Genomic DNA, 17,226 nt, shown 5'->3' with positions numbered 1-17,226 from the left:
AAAAAAAAAAAGGAAAAGAGATAAGCGTTGGCAAGCATGTGGAGAAAAGGAAACCCTCGTGCACTGTTAGTGGGAATGTAAACTGTGCAGCCACTATGGAAAACAGTATGGAGGTTCCTCCAAAAATTAAAAATGGAACTACCATATGATCCAGAAATCCCACTTCTGGGTATATATCCAAAGGAAATGAAAACAGGATCTTGAAGAGATGTTTGCACTCCATGTACATTGCAGCATTATTCACTATAGCCAAGACACAGAAATAACCTGAGTATCTGTCAATGGATGAATGGATAAAGAAATGGTATATATATGCAACGGAATGTTATCCAGCTGAGAAAGAAGGAAATCCTGCCATTTGTGACAACATGGATGAAACTTGAGGGCATTATGCTAAGTGAAATAAGTCAGACACAGACAGACAAATACTGTATGATCTCACTCATTTGTGGAATCTGAAAAAGCCAATCTCCTAGAAACAGAGAGTAGAATGGTGGTTTCCAGGGGGTGGGGGAAATGGGGAGATGTTGGTCAAAGGGCACAAACTTCCAGTTATAAAATAAATAAATTCTGGAGAGCTAATGTTCAACATGGTGATTATAGTTAATAATACTGTATTATGTACTTCAAACTTGCTAAGAGACTAGATCCTAAATGTTCTCACCACAAAAAATAAATGGTAATGACGTGATGTGATAGAAGTGTTAGCTAATGCTATGGTGGTTGTCTTTTTGCAATATATGTGTATCAAATCAACAGAGCGTACTCCTTAAAGTTATACAATGTTACATGTCAATTGTATCTCAATAAAGCTGGGGGAAAAAAGAATTATCCATAGCAAATAAAAAGGAAAAATATTAAAATATAAAAGCCATCTTAGCTTGGGGGCCACACAAAAAATAGCCTGAGAAACAGGCCCTCCTGAGCAGTTTGTTAAATCAATAGCTATCTGGGTCCTCTGGCTTAAGGTTCTGACCAGAAAGTCCAGGTGAGGCTGAGCATCTTGACTCCTAATGTGCACCCTAAAGATTTTAGTACAGCTGGCCCAAACCTGAGCATGCAAAATTACAGTGTCCGGTGAGAGACAGTCGTTGAAAGTTTCTATTCAGGGGAGCAATACCAATGAGAAAGTCCCTCAAGCTGAAGTATGGAGGGTGGACTGAAGGAGGCTGAATCGGAGGCAGGAAGCCCTGTCAGAGGGCTGCAACCAGGGTCCAGGGACAACACAAGAGTCTTGAAGCACAGCAGTGCTGGAGAGACCAACAGAGGCAGGGGGTGAAGTGGGAGATAAATGTTTGTGGGAGAATTGCTGAACTGATAGAACTAGCCTGGGTATAACAACTTGGACAGACAGGGAAGGTGAGGTTGAGGAGAAGGGAATAGTGAAAATAGCAGGTTTGAAGTGAGGACGCTGAGCTCAGGTTGGGATGTGTGGAACATGGAGGTGCCTGTGGGACAGCCTGTGATCAGTGGTCAGGAGTGCCATAATGAAAAGTTGAGGTTGGCTCCAGGGGTAACAGGGATCCATTGAAAGTTCTTGATCTTGGGGAGCAACAAGGAGAACTTAGAGTTTAAGGAAGGTTACATTGGTGTGGAGATTGCACTGTGGATGGGGAAAGCAGGAGAGAGGTCCAACACTTAGCAGGTGATGGTGCTTGTCCAGGTTGGAGGTGGTGGGGGCCCAATCTGGGGAATGGAGGGGTGCAGCTAAGTGTTATCTCTAATGAAGAATATTAACAGGATTTGTGAGCTCCTTTTGATGAACAAAAAAATAATTATTAATTCATCTGGATTACAAATCCACTCATTCACACTTGGGATATTCTTGAGGTGAGGCCACTTTGTGCCTGGCCAGGACAGGGCAGCCACTTGGGAAAATGCCCCTGGTTTTATCTTGTATCTCCTGGAAGCTGGTCAAGAGACTGTGCTTGTCTCCTGACAGACTCAACACTTCTTTGCTTTTTGCTCAACAGTCCTGTTCTTAGCCTGGCTTCCCAATTGTGCTTTCCTGGGAACAACGGCCACAAGGAGCTGGAGCTGACCCCCCTGTCTCCGTGGCTGGACTGGCCCACAGTGCATGTCAGTTCTTCATCTCATTGGCTACACCCACCCTTCTCCCCGATGGCTGCCACATTAGAGAACAAGCTGGGCGGCACATGTCTGCTCATTGCAGGTTCCACATTGGGGTCTAATTTTGAGGAGACCTCCCAAACTGCTTTGTTAAATAGATACATTAAAAACCAACATGGTATAGGCTTTTGAGTGAGACTGGGTTGATGGAAACCATCTGAATTGTTTGGAACCAAGTCTGGTATAACTAAGTCTTATACTTAAGATAGTGGTCAAGCTGGGTAGAGCTGTTAAAATGCTGGAGAATAGAAAATTATAAGCCCAAAATACTGTGATTCTGCCTTGGTTAAAATTGCAGTTAAAACCACAGGTCACAGTAATATTTAAAGAGAAACTGAGAGAGTGAAATAAAGATTGATAACTTGAACTCTTTTGGGAATGCCAACTGTCTTAGTCTGCCCAGGCTGCCACAACAAAATGTCATAGACTGGGTGGCTTAAACAACAGAAATTTATTTCTCACAGTTCTGGAGCCTGGAAGTCTAAGATCAAGGTGTTGGCAGTGTAGTCTTCTCCCGAGGGCTCTCTCCTTGGCTTTTGAGGGCCATCTTCTTGCTCTGTCCTCACCCGGCCTCTCCTCTGTGCACACACCTCCCTGGTGTCTCTACCTCTTCTTATTAGGACAGCAGTCAGATTGGATTCGAGTCCACAGTCACAGCCTCATTTTACCTTAATTATTGCTTTAAAGGCCCTATTTCCAAATATAGTCATAATTGGGGTTAGAGCTTCAACATATGAATTTTGTGAGGATACAATTCAGTCCATGACACCAACTCTTTGAAATAGAAGAAGAAAGTGGGGAAATACTTACTAGTTACTATAAAGGCACAAGAGGTAAAAAGCTTATCCTTTAAATATTTTATTTTATTACTTTATCTTATTTAACAAGCTTTTATATAGTACTTATAAATCAGGCACTATTTTAAGAAATTTACAAATATTAATTCATAGGGTGAAGCACCGATTTAAGGTCAATTTTAATGTTTTTTCCATCATGTCATCATAAAGTTGATATATCGGCTGGGTGGTTTGCTACAACGGCCAAGGGAGTCCCCGGTAATAACGATGATTATTATATCTATGTTCAGGTCCCATGACCTGTAACTTGTATCCTTGAGACCCGACATGACTGTTATAGGAAACTGCCTTTCTCAGACTGTCTGCTATAGACAAATGCATCAGCTCACTCGGAGTTAGTAACTATGTTTGTCACAGGAAATTGAATTTGCTCACCAACCTTATTATAATTAACCCACTATCTCCTCACTGTTCTTGTTATAATTTCCTTCCTCTGAATATAAATTGTGTAAACACTCTTGCTTGTTATGAAAAATACTTCTAGACTTATCTCCCCTGCCTCCTTTAAGCAAGAATAAATTGGCATTTGAGCAGATTCATTTTGAAAATGCAACACTCTGCCTCTGTTTCTGTCACACACAGAAACACACATGCTAACACAGGTGCAGGTGCCTGTGTGGGCCTCAGACAGAGGCTGCTTTAGAACTGAGCCTGCCTTCCATCTATTTTCCATCAGGGTCCTCAGAGCTCCAGGCTCCTCGTTCTCCTCATCCTTTTGTGCCGCCTACTCCCTCCCCGTTGCAGCAGCACATGTCCTGCCGTGGCTCTGGCCTGGGCACTATGCCCAAGCCTCCATACACCTGCCCATACGGTTCTTCACCTTCATCCTTGCCTCCTTCTCCGCCTTCCTCCCCAGGCTTGTTTCTCCCGGAAGTCAGCCTCATCTGGCTCTTCCTCTGCCCTGCCTGCCTTTCTGGCCCTCACCTGCCTTGACTTGCAGCCCCCTGAGGGATGCTAACCAGTACCATCAGAGTGAGGCACACTTGGTTCCCACTCTTTACCTGGTGGGCCCAGATTCTTCATTTTCACACATCTCTACTCTAAAACTAATCTGCCTGAGAATGCCTGTGGCAGGGAAATCAATAAAAGACAGGACTATAGAATAAAATTCTGTCAAGGAAGTGGATTGGAAAAATAAGTTCAAGGAGAAAATAAACAGGGTAAATTAAAGATGATCTTGCTCTTTTTTTTTTATATCAGATGATACTCACCAGAGTGCTATGGTGCTTAGATTACATTGAATAAATTAAAAGCATGATATACACTTTTATTTTAAAATGTCAATATATTTTTTTTTTTGTGAGGAAGATCAGCCCTGAGCTAACATCCATGCTAATCCTCCTCTTTTTGCTGAGGAAGACCGGCTCTGAGCTGACATCTATTGCCAATCCTCCTCCTCTTGTTTTTCCCCCCCAAAGCCCCAGTAGATAGCTGTACGTCATAGTTGCACATCCTTCTAGTTGCTGTATGTGGGACGCGGCCTCAGCATGGCCGGAGAAGCGGTGCCTCGGTGCGCGCCCAGGATCTGAACCCGGGCCGCCAGTAGCGGAGAGCGTGCACTTAACTGCTAAGCCGCGGAGCTGGCCCTAAAATGTCAATTTTTAGGATACACTGGGAATTATATCCTTTATAGCTATTTAAACATCCTTGAGATAAAAGAAATTTAGAGTCTCTATTTAAAAGTATTTGGGGAAGTACACAGATTTTCAAAAAGCTTGGGCCAAATTTTGCAGATGGATTGCCCACTGAGGAGTGACGCTCAGTCAAGGGCTGTGCCGTCAGCAGGTGGTTAATTCTCACAGTTGCCCCATGCCTGTGAGGTGGTGGACAGTGGAACTCAGAGTGGTGCCTTGCTCAAGTCTCCAACTCATTACACCAAGGAGAGTAGCGACCTGTGTGGATGGCCTTCAATCCTAGGAGCCCTATTAGTACTCCCCACTCTGAGGGGGCAGTTTGGTGGCCCCAGACTGTATAAGGAGAGCCAGGCTTCTTTTCTTCCCAAGCTCATCGTTCAGTTAGAGGTGAGGAGCCAGTTTGCTGCTGAAGGCTAGCCAGACCCTCCCCTGTCTGACCGCAGGGGAACGTGAATGCTACCCACCAACAAGCACAAAGAACACCCACCAGCCCACCTACCAACTGTCCAACTGTAAACACCACTGTTATGGATGAATTGTGTCCCCTCAAATCCATATGTTGAAGCCCTAACCCCTAGTACTTCACAATGTGACTTTATTTGGAGATATGGCCTTTAAAGTGATGATTAAGTTAAAATGAGGCTGTTTGCCTGGGCCCTAACTGAATATGATAGGTGTCCTTATAAGAAAAGAAAATTAGGACTCAGAAACAGGCATCAGGGATGTGTGCACAGAGGGGAGGCTGTGTGAGGACACAGTGAGAAGGTGGCCATCTGCAAGCCAAGAAGAGAGGCCTCAGGAAAAACCAACCCTGCTGACACCTCCATCTCGGGCTTCCAGCCTCCAGAACTGTGCGAAATAAATTTCTCTTATTTAACTCACTCAGTCTATGGCATTTTGTTATGGCAGCCCAAGCTGACTAAGACAGCCATCCAGAGTTTGTCCAAGAAGCACAGTGAAGCCACAGGAGGTAAACTAATTCTCTCACAAGACAAGCATAATCAAGGAAAAAAAAGAGAGAAGGAAAGAAAGAATGTTCTCTTAGCAATAAGTGTGCATGCCAAACCTTGAGCTGACTGTCATCAGTTTGTAGAAAAAAATAGGTTGTTCTTGACTGAGCTGACTGACACAGATGGGCAATTTTGGAGGAGGTAGAATGGCCTCTCTCTACATGGGGCATGCTAACTAGGGCAGCTGACATACAGCCCATGTTAGTCTAGCCGCCTGTCTACTCCAGCAAGTCCTTATCTCACTTAATACAGCCTCTGCCAACAATGGACCTGCATATTTATGGTGGGGCATGGAGAGCAGTGTCAGCAGATTTACTCATCATTTATGGGCAAGAGGCAGTGACGCTGGTGTTAGCTTTTAAAAAATGTATATTTAAATGAACTTTTAATTTTCGAAATTTCAGATTTACAGAAAAGTTGCAAAAAAAGTTTAAAAAAATACTACTGAGTTTCCATATACCCTTCACACTGTTTCCCTAATGTCAACATCTTGTTACTATGGTACATTTGCCACCACTAATTAACCATTTTTTACACATTTAATAACTAAACTCCATACTTTATTTAGATTTCCTTAGTTTTTCCCTGATGTCCTTCTTCTGTTCCAGGATCTCATCCAAGATACCACATTATGTTTAGTTGTCATGTCTCCTTAGTCTCTTCTCGGTTGTGATGGTTTCTCAGATTTTACCTGTTTTGATGATCTTGACAGTGTCGAGAAGTACTAGTCAGGTATTTTATAGACTGTCCCTCAACTTGGGTTGGTCTGATGTTTTTCTTGTAGTTAGAGTGGGGTTGTGAGTTTTGGGAGGAAGACCACAGAGGTAAAGTGCTGTTCTCACCACATATTGAGGGTACATGCTCTCAACACGATGTACCCTTGATCACCTGGCTAAGACAATATTTGCCACGTTTTATCCTCTATCCACTCGGTCTTCTAGACGCAAGTCACTATGCACAGCCCACACATTCTTTGGGCTATTATGCAATACTACATTATTTGTTTTGTTGCTCAAATTGTTTCAGCTTTGGCCATTAAGAGCTCTTTCAGTTGTTTCCTGTGTCTTTTCCATCATTGTGTGTGTGTATGTGTGTGTGTGTGTGTGAACACTTTCTTACTTTCTGATGCTCCAGGCTCATCTTGTATATTCTCTCCCCAGCCCTTGAATTAGCCATTTCTCCAAAGAGAAAAGATCCTTTTATTGGAGAATAGTATTAGAAACCAAGATCTAGGGGCTGGGCATACCCCTTGACACTGGGCTGTCATTGCTTCTAGGCTCTCTCAGGATACAGAGCAAGGAAATATCTGTATGTATACTGACCGGTATATACATGCATATCTATAACTACTTTTATATTGATCCATCAGTACCTAAATTAAACTAAACATGAATTCATACCGATGTCTCTGACTCTAATCCATTACTGTATGTTTCATTTTAGCCTTCTCTTCTTGCTTGTCTGTAACCTTCAATGCCAACAGTGAGAACCTGGCTCCTACCATCTGCCAGATACCATCCCTGTAGTTATTTGTTTAGTCCCAGTATACATGTACAGCAGGTTCTGAATTATTAACCTGTGCCCCCACGGGAACATACTGTGTATGTTTACTATTCTTTTCATTTGTTGAGGTGTGTTTCATGGCCCAGGTGTGGTCTATTTTTGTGAATGTTCCATGTGTGCCTGAGCAAAATGTGTGTTCTGCTGTTGTTGGCTGGGGTGTTCTATAAATGTCAATTAGCTCAAGTTGATCCCATGTGTTCATGTGTTGATTTTGTATCCTGCAACTTTGCTGAATTTATTAGTTCTAACTGTTTTCTTGTGGGTCTTTAAAATTTTCTATATATAAAATCATGTCATACGTGAACATAAATAATTTTACTTCTCCTTTTCCAATTTGGATGTATTTTATTTCTTTTTCTTGCCTAATTGCTCTGGCTAAGTCTTCTGGTAATATGTTGAAAAGAAGGGATGAAGGTGGGCATCCTTGTCTTGTTCCTAAGCTTAGGGAAACAGCTTTCAGTCTTTCATCATTGAGAGTGATGTTAGCTATGAATTTTTAATAAATTCTACTTATCATGTTGAGAAAGTTTCCTTCTATTCCCAGTTAATTGAGTATTTTCATCATGAAAAGGTGTTGGATTTTGTCAAATGTTTTTTCTGCATCAGTTGAGACGATCAAGTGCTTTTTTTCCTTCATCTTATTAATGCAATGTATTACACTGATATTTGTATGTTGAATTATCCTTGCATTTCAAGAATAAAATTTACTTCGTCTTGGTGTGTAACCCATTTAATATGCTGCTGAGTTCAGTTTGCTAGTATTTTGTTGAGGATTTTTGTATCTATGTATTCATGAGAAATATTGGTGTACAGTTTTCTTGTAGTGTCTTTGGCTTTGATATCAGGGCAGTGCTGGCCTCATGGAATGAGTTAGGAAGGGTTCTCAACTTTTCATTTTTTTTGGAAGAGTTTGAGAAGGATTGGTGTTAAATTTTCTTTAAATGTTTAGTGGAATTCACCAGTGAAGTCATCTTGTCTGGGGATTTTCTTTGTTGGGAGATTTTTGACTACTAATTCAATCTCCTTACTAGTTATAGGTCTATCTATATTTTCTATTTCTTCATGACTCAGTTTTGATCGATATATGTTTCTAGGAATTTGTCCATTTCATCTGGGTTATCCAATTAGTTGACATGTAATGTTTATAGCATTATCTTATAATCCTTTTTACTTTTGTAAAATTGGTAGTAATATCCCCACTTTCATTTCTGATATTAGTACTTTGAGTCTTCTCTCTTTTTTTCTCAATCTAGCTAAAGATTTGTCAATTTAGTTGATATTTTCAAATAACTAACTTTTGGTCTTGTTGACTTTTTTCTATTGTTTTTCCATTCTCCATTTTTTTAAATCTCCACTCAAGCTTTACTATTTCCTTCCCTCTGATGGCTTTGGGTTAGTTTTCTCTTCTTTTTCTAGTTCTTTAAGGTGTAAAGTTAGGTTATTGATTTGAGATCTTTCTTCTTTCTTCATGTACACATTACAGATATGTTTCCCTCTTCCGCTGCTTTCTCTGCATCCCATGAGTTGTGGTGTGTTGAGTTTCATTTTCATTTGTCTGAAGGTATTTTGTAATAAAGCTCCCTGATTCTTTCCTCAGCCATGTTGAGTCTACTGATGACCCCATCAAAGGAATTCTTCATTTCTGTTACAGTGTTTTTGATTTCTAGCATTTCCCTTTTCTTTCTTTCTTAGAATTCTTCCTGTCAGCTTATATTACCACCTGTTCTTGCATGTTGTCTACTTTTTTTCATTAGAGCTCTTAACATGTTAATCATACTCATTTTATAATCTTTATCTGATAATCCCAGCATCTGTGAGTCTGGTTCTGATGAATGCTTTGGCTTTCAGACTTTGTTTCTTCTTACCTTTAGCAGGCTCTATAATTTTTTGTTGAAAGCCAGACATGTTGTATAGGGCAATAGCTACTGAGGTAAATAGGCTTCTAGTGGGAGGATTTATGTTACTCTGGCTAAGAGTTGGGCTGTTTTCATATTTACCATAGCTGTGGCACCAGTAGCTTCATATTACTCCAGTGGGCTCACTTTTTTGTCTCTTTTCCTTGTGGCTTCCCTTTGTTTTGGGCCTTAAAGAGAATCTTTGTCTTGTAGCTCTTTTAGCTGTGACCCACTGTTATTATTGCGGGAGGCTTATTACTGTGGTGATAGGAAGAGTAAGTGGGGTGGGGAGGGGAGGGATATTCCCTTCTCTTCTAAGCTTCTAATTAGGTCTCAGTCTTTTGTGAGCCTGTGTCTCAGGGGCAGGGTCAAACCTGCAGAAGCCATAGTCCCTTGCAGCCTAGTTTCCACTCTATTTTCTTGAAGTCCTCTCTGGTTGACTATCACTTACGCTACTTATTTGTTTGTTTTCCTTACTGAGACAGGAAGGCTGGAGAGGACTAGAGTGGGTGGAGTTCCCTTCCTTCAGCTTGAAAAGGGTTCAGAATAGCCCTCTGGAGAAGTCCGTCCCCTGTGAGGTAGGCCTATTAGGGAGAAGGGTCTGGCTTCTCTTCCTCTCCCTCTACCAGGCCCGTGAGGGGATCTTTATCCTCACCATGAAGGTGTAGTGTGATTCCTGGAGGAAAAGCCTATGAAGGTGTAGGCCTCCTTTTTACTGTCCATCTCCCCAGCCTTAACCAGCCTGCAACAATTCGTCAAAATTACTCTTTCACTGTTCCTACCAGTTTTTGGCATCTCACAGCTTCTGCTCCAGGTCTTGGTTGCTGTGTTTCTCTGGGCGCCTGCCTCTCCAGGTTTCATGGAGTCATTTGCCCTGTGACCTCAGTTCTCTGACAGGTCAGGAAAAGTCACTGATTTTCAATTTGTCCAGATTTTTCTTGTTGTAAGGATGGGAATAACACTTCCAAGGTCTTACAAGTAATAACAAAAAAACACCTTTCCCCTCCCAAATATGGGGCTGTGTGATATATCTGTATCAGCATGGAGCCCAGCCCATTAACATCAGGGCCTCAAGGCAGCTGGGCAGTGGGGCAGGGGCAAGGAAGCAAGATGCGTTGTTCATCTAAAAAATGCACCTTTTCATTGTTGAGGTAAGTTTCATTTTTACAGTTTTGAGGAGGACTTTAATAGTGAATATTTAGGAGAATAAAGGAATGAGTGCAGCATTATTTGTAACAACAGAAATGGGAAATAATTTGAATATCCATCAACAGGGGAGTATTTAAATTAATTGCTATCCATAGGAGACTGCTGTGCAGTGTTCAAGACAATGGAGAGATGCCTGCTGCTGGTGCCTACTAAGAAGATGTCTGTGCCACTGTATGCAGCAGAGAAAAATTAACACTCCCATGTGTCTGTGTTGTGGGCGTGGAAGGGTCTGAGGCCCCACCCTGTGCTCAGAAGTAGGGAGAGGGAGCTCTGCACTCGCACTGTGCAGATTGTGGTGGTGAGTGGGAATTTGTAACCAAACCACAGAGGAGTAAAGTAGAAAGGAAGGAGACTCACTTTTCATTGTTTTCTGTGCCTTTTGCGTTTTTTATCCTGTGTATTTATCCCCATTCCATAAAAAAATGAAATAAAATAAGAAACCAGGAAAGGTAAGAGGTACCCCCAGTGTAGTTCTCAGGTTCTCCCCCAGCCACCCCTTCTCCTCTCAGCACCTCCTTCCCGCTCTTTTCCCTGGCCTCCTGGTCCACCCCGGGCCACCCTGCTGTAGGCCCCAGGCCTCCTCCACTGTTAGACCAGTCTGAGAGGCTGCCCAGCTCCCTCTCAGCATCTCCCAGTTCCCAGAGCAACCTCAGAAGGTTGGAAGGCACAGAGCACAGGCCCCATGGTGAACTCCAGCCCCCCACTTACCACTGTGTGACCCTGGGGAGTCACTCAGGCTCTATGGGACAGCTGTGAGCTGGGACAATGGGACCTACTTCACAGGATGTTACTTTCCATGGGAAAAATATCCTATAACCTCTACAGCCACGTGTGAATGAGAGGGTTAGACACGAGCAGTGTTCTGAAAATGCCCCCACCAGGCCTCTTCTCTCCCAGCACAGGTTGGGCACCTGTCCCAGGAGCTGGCATTTCCCCTCAATGGGTCTCCTCGAGGACGTCCTTGAGGCCTGCCTGGACTGCTCTTGCAAGGGAGGGCAGCCTTTGGGGTGGGTGCAGAGAGCGAGATGGGCTGAGGGAGGCTCAGACCCACTGGACGCAAGAGGAAGGTCATACCACCCTCCTCCACTCTCCCAGCAAGGCGCCCAGCAGGTACTGCTGGGAGCTCCTCCCAGAGTACCAAGAGTGAGAATCTCTGGGGTGCAGGGATTGCTTAAGATGCTCCCCAGATGGAAACCACTGGGCCAGTGGTTTTTCCTAGACAGGCATGGCCACAGTTCCTTGTTTCTGCTGTCCTGCTGCCGGGTCACTGCAGACCATGCCTCACCATGGCCTCTGGGTTCTGGGTCCCCTGTGGTCCTGCCATCCTGACCCTAGGCCCCTCCTGACGGTGCCTGGACCACCTTGGTTCCTGCCCTTCCCAGTGCTCCCGGGCCTGGCTGGGTTCTCCTCCATCACCACCAGTCACCAGGTCACATCCAGGAAATGCTCCCTCGGAACTTCCGCCAAGTAAAACCCGAACTCTGCTCTCTCCAGACACAGGCTGGTCATGAGGAAGAAATCAGAAAACCATGCGCAACCTCTGATATTTCACTGTTTCCACAAGTGTTGACTGAGCGCGTGCTCTGCTCAGGTGCGGCACAGAGCAACAGGGAACCCGCCCGGCCCTCAGCCTCTTCCAGGGAGACAGTCGGCTGGTATCCAGAGGTGCTCAGACACCTTCACCCTGAAAGAAGTGCTGAATGAAGGTTTGAGGGGCGTTCACTGCAGGAGATCAGCAAGAGAAGTTCCAGAGCCTGGCGAGGAGCCCGGCCTTTGGACCAGGGTCTGGGACTCACACGGCACCAATGCTGCATGCTCGTTGTGTGTGTCCATGAGCAGGCTGCATCGGCAGTCGTGCCTCGTTCCCACGCCTGAGAAACGAGGAGAACAAATGCGCTCAGGGTGAGCTGTTCTGTGCGTAACTGCTCGCAGCGAGGCTCAACAGCACCGTCCTGGTCGTTGGTGAAGGTCAAGTGTGCCTTTCTGGGAGGGCTGGCCCTGACCTTCTTCAGTGTGCCAGGTCTGGAACGGCCTGGTCAGGAGCCTCGCCAGGCCCTTTTGAACCTACAATGTGTGGCCTGTGTCCTGCACACAGTAGGCCCCAGCGAGCAGTTGTTAACAAGGGCCATGGTGCATTTTCTAGCCTGAAATGAAGCCTCAGACAGTTGGGAGAGGCACCAGCAGGGGTCGGCGGCCAGACTGCACCCTTCTGTCTGGAATTCCTCCCCCACCACCTGACACCTTTTCTATGCTGGCCTTCCCTGCAGACACTGTTTCCTAGCTGCCTGTGGCATCCCATCCGTCCTTGGCACCTCACTGCAGCTGGTCAGCTGAGGCAGGACCTAACCATAGAGAACCTTGATGGGCGGTCTGTCGCTGCACCTGCCGTCCTGATGCTGACCAGACAGGACCTCTGACCTTCCTGAGTCCCAGGCCACCTTCTCCCTCCACAGTTCTGAGTGTTGGTGCTGTGCAAGTGCTGTGCCTTCTCTGGTTTAGGGTGTACAGGCCACTCAGAGGTGAGTTTTCCTAAAGGGGGAGGCAGGGATGCTAACAGTGTGGAAGAGCGAGAATGGCAGAGTTGTGGAGAATCAATCAGCTTCTTCCCAAAGAGCATTTTGCCATCCATGGCTCAGTTAGAGAGTGCATATTGGGAGAAATTATTGTTTGTATGGGATGATTTGTGACAGGGGATTCACCAGCACCCATGGACCAGGGTCCCCAGGGTCTGGCCAGCCCTGGTTGCACAGTAATCATGGTGTCTACTGGTCCAAGGCTCTTGCTGAGACAGGGCTGGCCCTGCTTCTTGTTCCCGCCGAGAAGCCCTCAGCCCCAGTACGTTGTGGCTGCTTGTTCTGGGTGGAGAGCAGGTTGCAGGGGGCCCGTGGGCATTCCTGAGCTCATCTGCAGCCCTCCGTCCCCTGTCTGCCACTCTCAGCCTCCCACCCTGAGCCCCGGACCCCTACTCAAACACTTATTATTCTCAACCCCTGTGCAGACTTACTGGCTTGCTCTACTTCTGGTTTACATGTACCATTTCCTTCCCATCAGTCTCAAGCCTGAGCTCCTCTCTCTGTCATGCTGTGCGAGGAGCAGCCACGTACGGCCACTTCACAGGCAGCCCCAGGGACTGAACTCTTCCTTTCCTTGTGGGGAAATCAGTGAGTCACATTTGGAGAGCACTGGCAGCTTTGCAACTGTCCTCAGCCTTGGGCTGCCTTGTACCTCTTCTGGCTGAGCTGCTGGGTTCAAGCACGGATGCTCCACATTAAAATGCCCTGCCCTGCTTGCCTGAGTCCTGCCACCCCCTCATCCCAACAGAGTTCTCACATCAGAGACAAAGGATGGAAATTTGGGTCTTAGATTCTCCTGAATGTGACCACAAAGACACAGCTCCCAGCAAGTGTGAAAGCATCCTACAGGTGGGGCTCAGCCACGGCTGGCCTGAGGCCCCACTTCCGGCTGGTTGCAGAGGAGGCCCTCGTGGGCCAGGAAGCTGCAGCGGCTTTCTGGAGCACTTGCAGAGGAGGCCTCTCCCGCTGGCTGTCGGAAGTGAGGCAGGTGGCCGCAGGGGCTCAGCCAGGCAGCAGGGGCTGGGTGGGGCTATGAGTCCAGCTGACCTCTGTGTGCTGCCTGCTCCACCGCCCTCGTGCTGAGCTGCAGAGTCTCGTCCTTCACAGAGGCACTGGTCTGGGCATGCAGCCTGCTGGGCTCCACCCTGAGCCGGCTCAGGTCCAGGACACAGCCTAGGCACCTCTGGTCCTGTGGGCTGTAGAGTGGGCTGGCCAGGGAGGGCAGGACGCAGATGGCAGCCATGCTAGGAAAGCTGTTAGGCTGTTTCTGCTGCAGAACGTCAGGGCCCCTAGGCTGAGGCTGCCCGCAGAGCCCACTGCCCACGTCCCGCCTTGAGGGCTGTGCAGCAGGGGGCTGGCAGTCTGGGCGGATCTGCAGGGCTGCCACCTGGGCCACACAGCCTGTCAGGGTGGGCTCTGCATCCAGAGTGCTTCCACCAAGTCCTGGCCTCCATGGACCTCGGAAACACCCCAGGTTCCCACGTGGTCTGGGCTCCTGGGAGCCAGGCCAGGCTGAGGGATTTGGGACCTTGTTTTTACTGGAAGTGTCTATTGTTGCAGAGGCTGCAGACTCCACAGAAGAGAATGAGCCTTCAGGGCAGCCTCGTGTCCCTTCTTCCCCAGAGACCTGCACACACTCCAGAGACAGGTCCTTGGACAGGGAGCTGGCCCCCTGCTTGGCCCCTGCTAGACCCTCACTCTCTCCAGCAAGCAGGCCCTTGGTACCTGAATGTGCCCACAGCTCCTGCCTGCCGGTTGCTGAGATCACGGTGGTCCTACCTGCATCCAAGGCCCGGGCCCCCTTGTCCTCCAGCTTCGCTGGACCTGGGCCCTTCTCCTCAGAGTCAGCTCCCAGCTTCTCCACCAGTCCCCCGGGTGGGGTTGTGGGCTCCCCAGGGGCCGAGGCAGGTGGAGTGCGGGGCTCGGGGCCACGGCGGAGCCAGTTGACAATGCCCATGGTGATGGCGAGCTCAGTGTCACAGAGCTTCAGCAGGCATTCCTTGCCCTTCCAGGAGCTTTGCAAGAAGCCCTGGCTGAGCAGGTCTGGGCCTGGCGCCGGGGCCAAGTTCTCCTCTGCCCCAACGTGGAAGCTGCACATGGAGAGTGGTGCCCCCAGTGCTGGCCCTGACAGACTCTCGGATACGCACAGGTCATCATCCAGGCTCGGGCCAACAGGGCCCACACGGGGGTCACAGAAGAGCTCATAGAGGGCGTCTCCACTGTAGGTGTCCCGGGGGAAGGTGGCTGCAGGCATGCCTGGGCTCAGAGCCTCCTTCCTGTCCTCCTCAAGGCCTGGTGAGAAAGAGTCATAGTAGCCCTCATCACTCGTGGACGCGGATTCTGGCTGCTCGCTCTTGGGGGTGCCTGTGTCTATGGAGCTGGCTTTGGAGCCACTGTGGGGGTCCCTGCAGGGGCACAGAGGGAGCTCAGCGAGCCCAGCTGCGTCCAGTTTGGGCTGATCTGTGTCTGTCCCCTGGGGACCCCCCAGCCAAGGGCCCAGGAGGGCGCGCTGCTGCTGCTCCACCGACTGATTCACACTCTCCCAGAATGTGGCGAAGTCAGACACCTCGTGCTGGGCAGGCGAAGCCAGCCTCTCCAGGCTGCCCTGGAAGGGGCCCCTGGGAACCTTGCTCTCAAGGACTTGCGATGCTCCAGCTGGGCTCTCCAGGCCCTCGTTCAGCTCCAGAGATGGCACTGAGCTCTCATCCGCAAAGATCTCCCCGCAGCCTGTGAGTGAGTCAAAGCTCTTGAGTGAGGCCACGTCCTCACACAGGGCCCTGCAGAGGTCAAAGGAAGAGTCAGGCAAGAGCTCGCTGTCAGAGAGGTCCTGGCATAGGCCATCCGGCCCCAGCCCCTTGCCCCAGGGGAATAAGGCTTTGCCTCGCTGCCCTCCAGCCTCTGACGGGCCCCCAGGGGAGGACAGGCTCTTCCCGCTGGTCACCAGTGAGGCCAAGTTCTCAGTCTTGTTTCTGCGAATGTGGAATATGTTCCGAAAGCACTTCTTGGGTCGTTTCAGGGAAATTCTCTTCCTTGGGATGCTCTTGGCCACGGCCGGCACAAAGGGCATCTGGGGCACAAAGTGGCGGTAGTCAATCATGCGCTGGCTGCCAGAGGGCCCTGGGAAGCTCGCGCTGCCCACCAGCTTCCCTGTAGCTGTGGCCGCCTGGCCTGCCCCGGACACACTGTCTTGAGTCTTGCTCTTCCGCACCAGTTTGAAGGTGGCCCCACAGAGCGCTGCGGCCCCCGCATCAGGGTCTGGCTGTGCCCCTTTGTTGGAGCATCTGTCATATCCTTGGGTGCTGGGACTGACCTGGGGTTCCTTCTCACCGTGGGGCTGCTGCTGCCCTCCAGATGAGACTGACCAGGGGTCTGCATCCTCCCTGGCCAGGGCAGTGGCTGCTGGGTCTAGGGGTTTCTCATGGGAAATCTGCAGTCCGGATTTGATGAAAGTCTTTCCTCTCTTTAGCTCCATGCTGCCAGTGCTCCCAGCTGCTGTGGAGGAAAGCAGGAGGCACTTAGCATCCAAGATGGAGGCTATGGTTCTAGAAGACCTCTGCCTACCCTTCCCTAACAGTGGTGCTGGAGCTGAACTCTGACATCTAAACTTTGGTCCTCCAAGGAGGCAGGGGAGAGGGAGATGGGACAGCCTGGCCCATGCTCACTGCTTCAGCCTTTATAGAGAACTGATACCCAGAGGAATTAAGTCACATGCCTCAAGGCACAAAGTAGGAGGCAAACTGAGAGCAGACTGGGGTCTGGTGCTCCTCACCTGTGAGCTCTCAACTTGCCTAAGCATCCTTTCAGAGCTCGCCTACCAATCAGACTCCCATTTCCAGGCCCAGGCACTCTACAAATAGCACCACATCTTTATGGGAAATATCATGGCCCTTCTGAGTGGATGGAGCAGAGGATTCAATAAATAAGTTGCCTCCTTCATCTAAGAGGCAAAGCTCAAAGGGAAACCCAGGCCTGCCTCTTGGGCCAGACACAGGCAGCCATCAAACGGAGGGGAAGACACATGCACTGCCCTCCAGGACTGTTGCATCTGTTCGGGGAGGCGAGACTCAATCTACACAGAGGCCATTAGGTAAGGCACAACCAAGCATCTAATGGTACATGCAGAGCTTGAGCACTGAGAAGAGAGAGAGCATGATGGTGGAAGGCAAAAGAGAAGAGGCAAGTACAAGGCCAGGAAGAGGCAGATTGGATAGATACAGTACATCATGGGTTGAAACAGCAGGAGGTGTCACCTTATGTGCACATCCTGACAGATATTGATGCCTGGAGTGCCATCCAGAGCAGGTTTCTGATGCCCAACCTGAGTTCAACAAGAAAAGGAGCTGGGATCGCTTATT

The 17,226-nt window shown here is 48.2% G+C and overlaps 1 protein-coding gene across 1 annotated transcript; it reads right to left on the bottom strand.

Moving 5' to 3' along the window:
- Positions 1-13,703: 13,703 nt before the first annotated feature.
- Positions 13,704-16,343, bottom strand: AMER3 (APC membrane recruitment protein 3). The gene is given in 2 exon segments (XM_058548705.1): positions 13,704-14,702; positions 14,736-16,343. Coding segments are annotated over 2 exon segments (2,583 nt in total). The 3' UTR covers positions 13,704-13,727.
- Between the last annotated feature and the right edge of the window lie 883 nt (positions 16,344-17,226).

The sequence above is a fragment of the Diceros bicornis genome, chromosome 10 (assembly GCF_020826845.1).
Source record: "Diceros bicornis minor isolate mBicDic1 chromosome 10, mDicBic1.mat.cur, whole genome shotgun sequence".
Classification (NCBI taxonomy): domain Eukaryota; kingdom Metazoa; phylum Chordata; class Mammalia; order Perissodactyla; family Rhinocerotidae; genus Diceros; species Diceros bicornis.
This window is presented reverse-complemented; position numbering and strand designations above follow the sequence as displayed.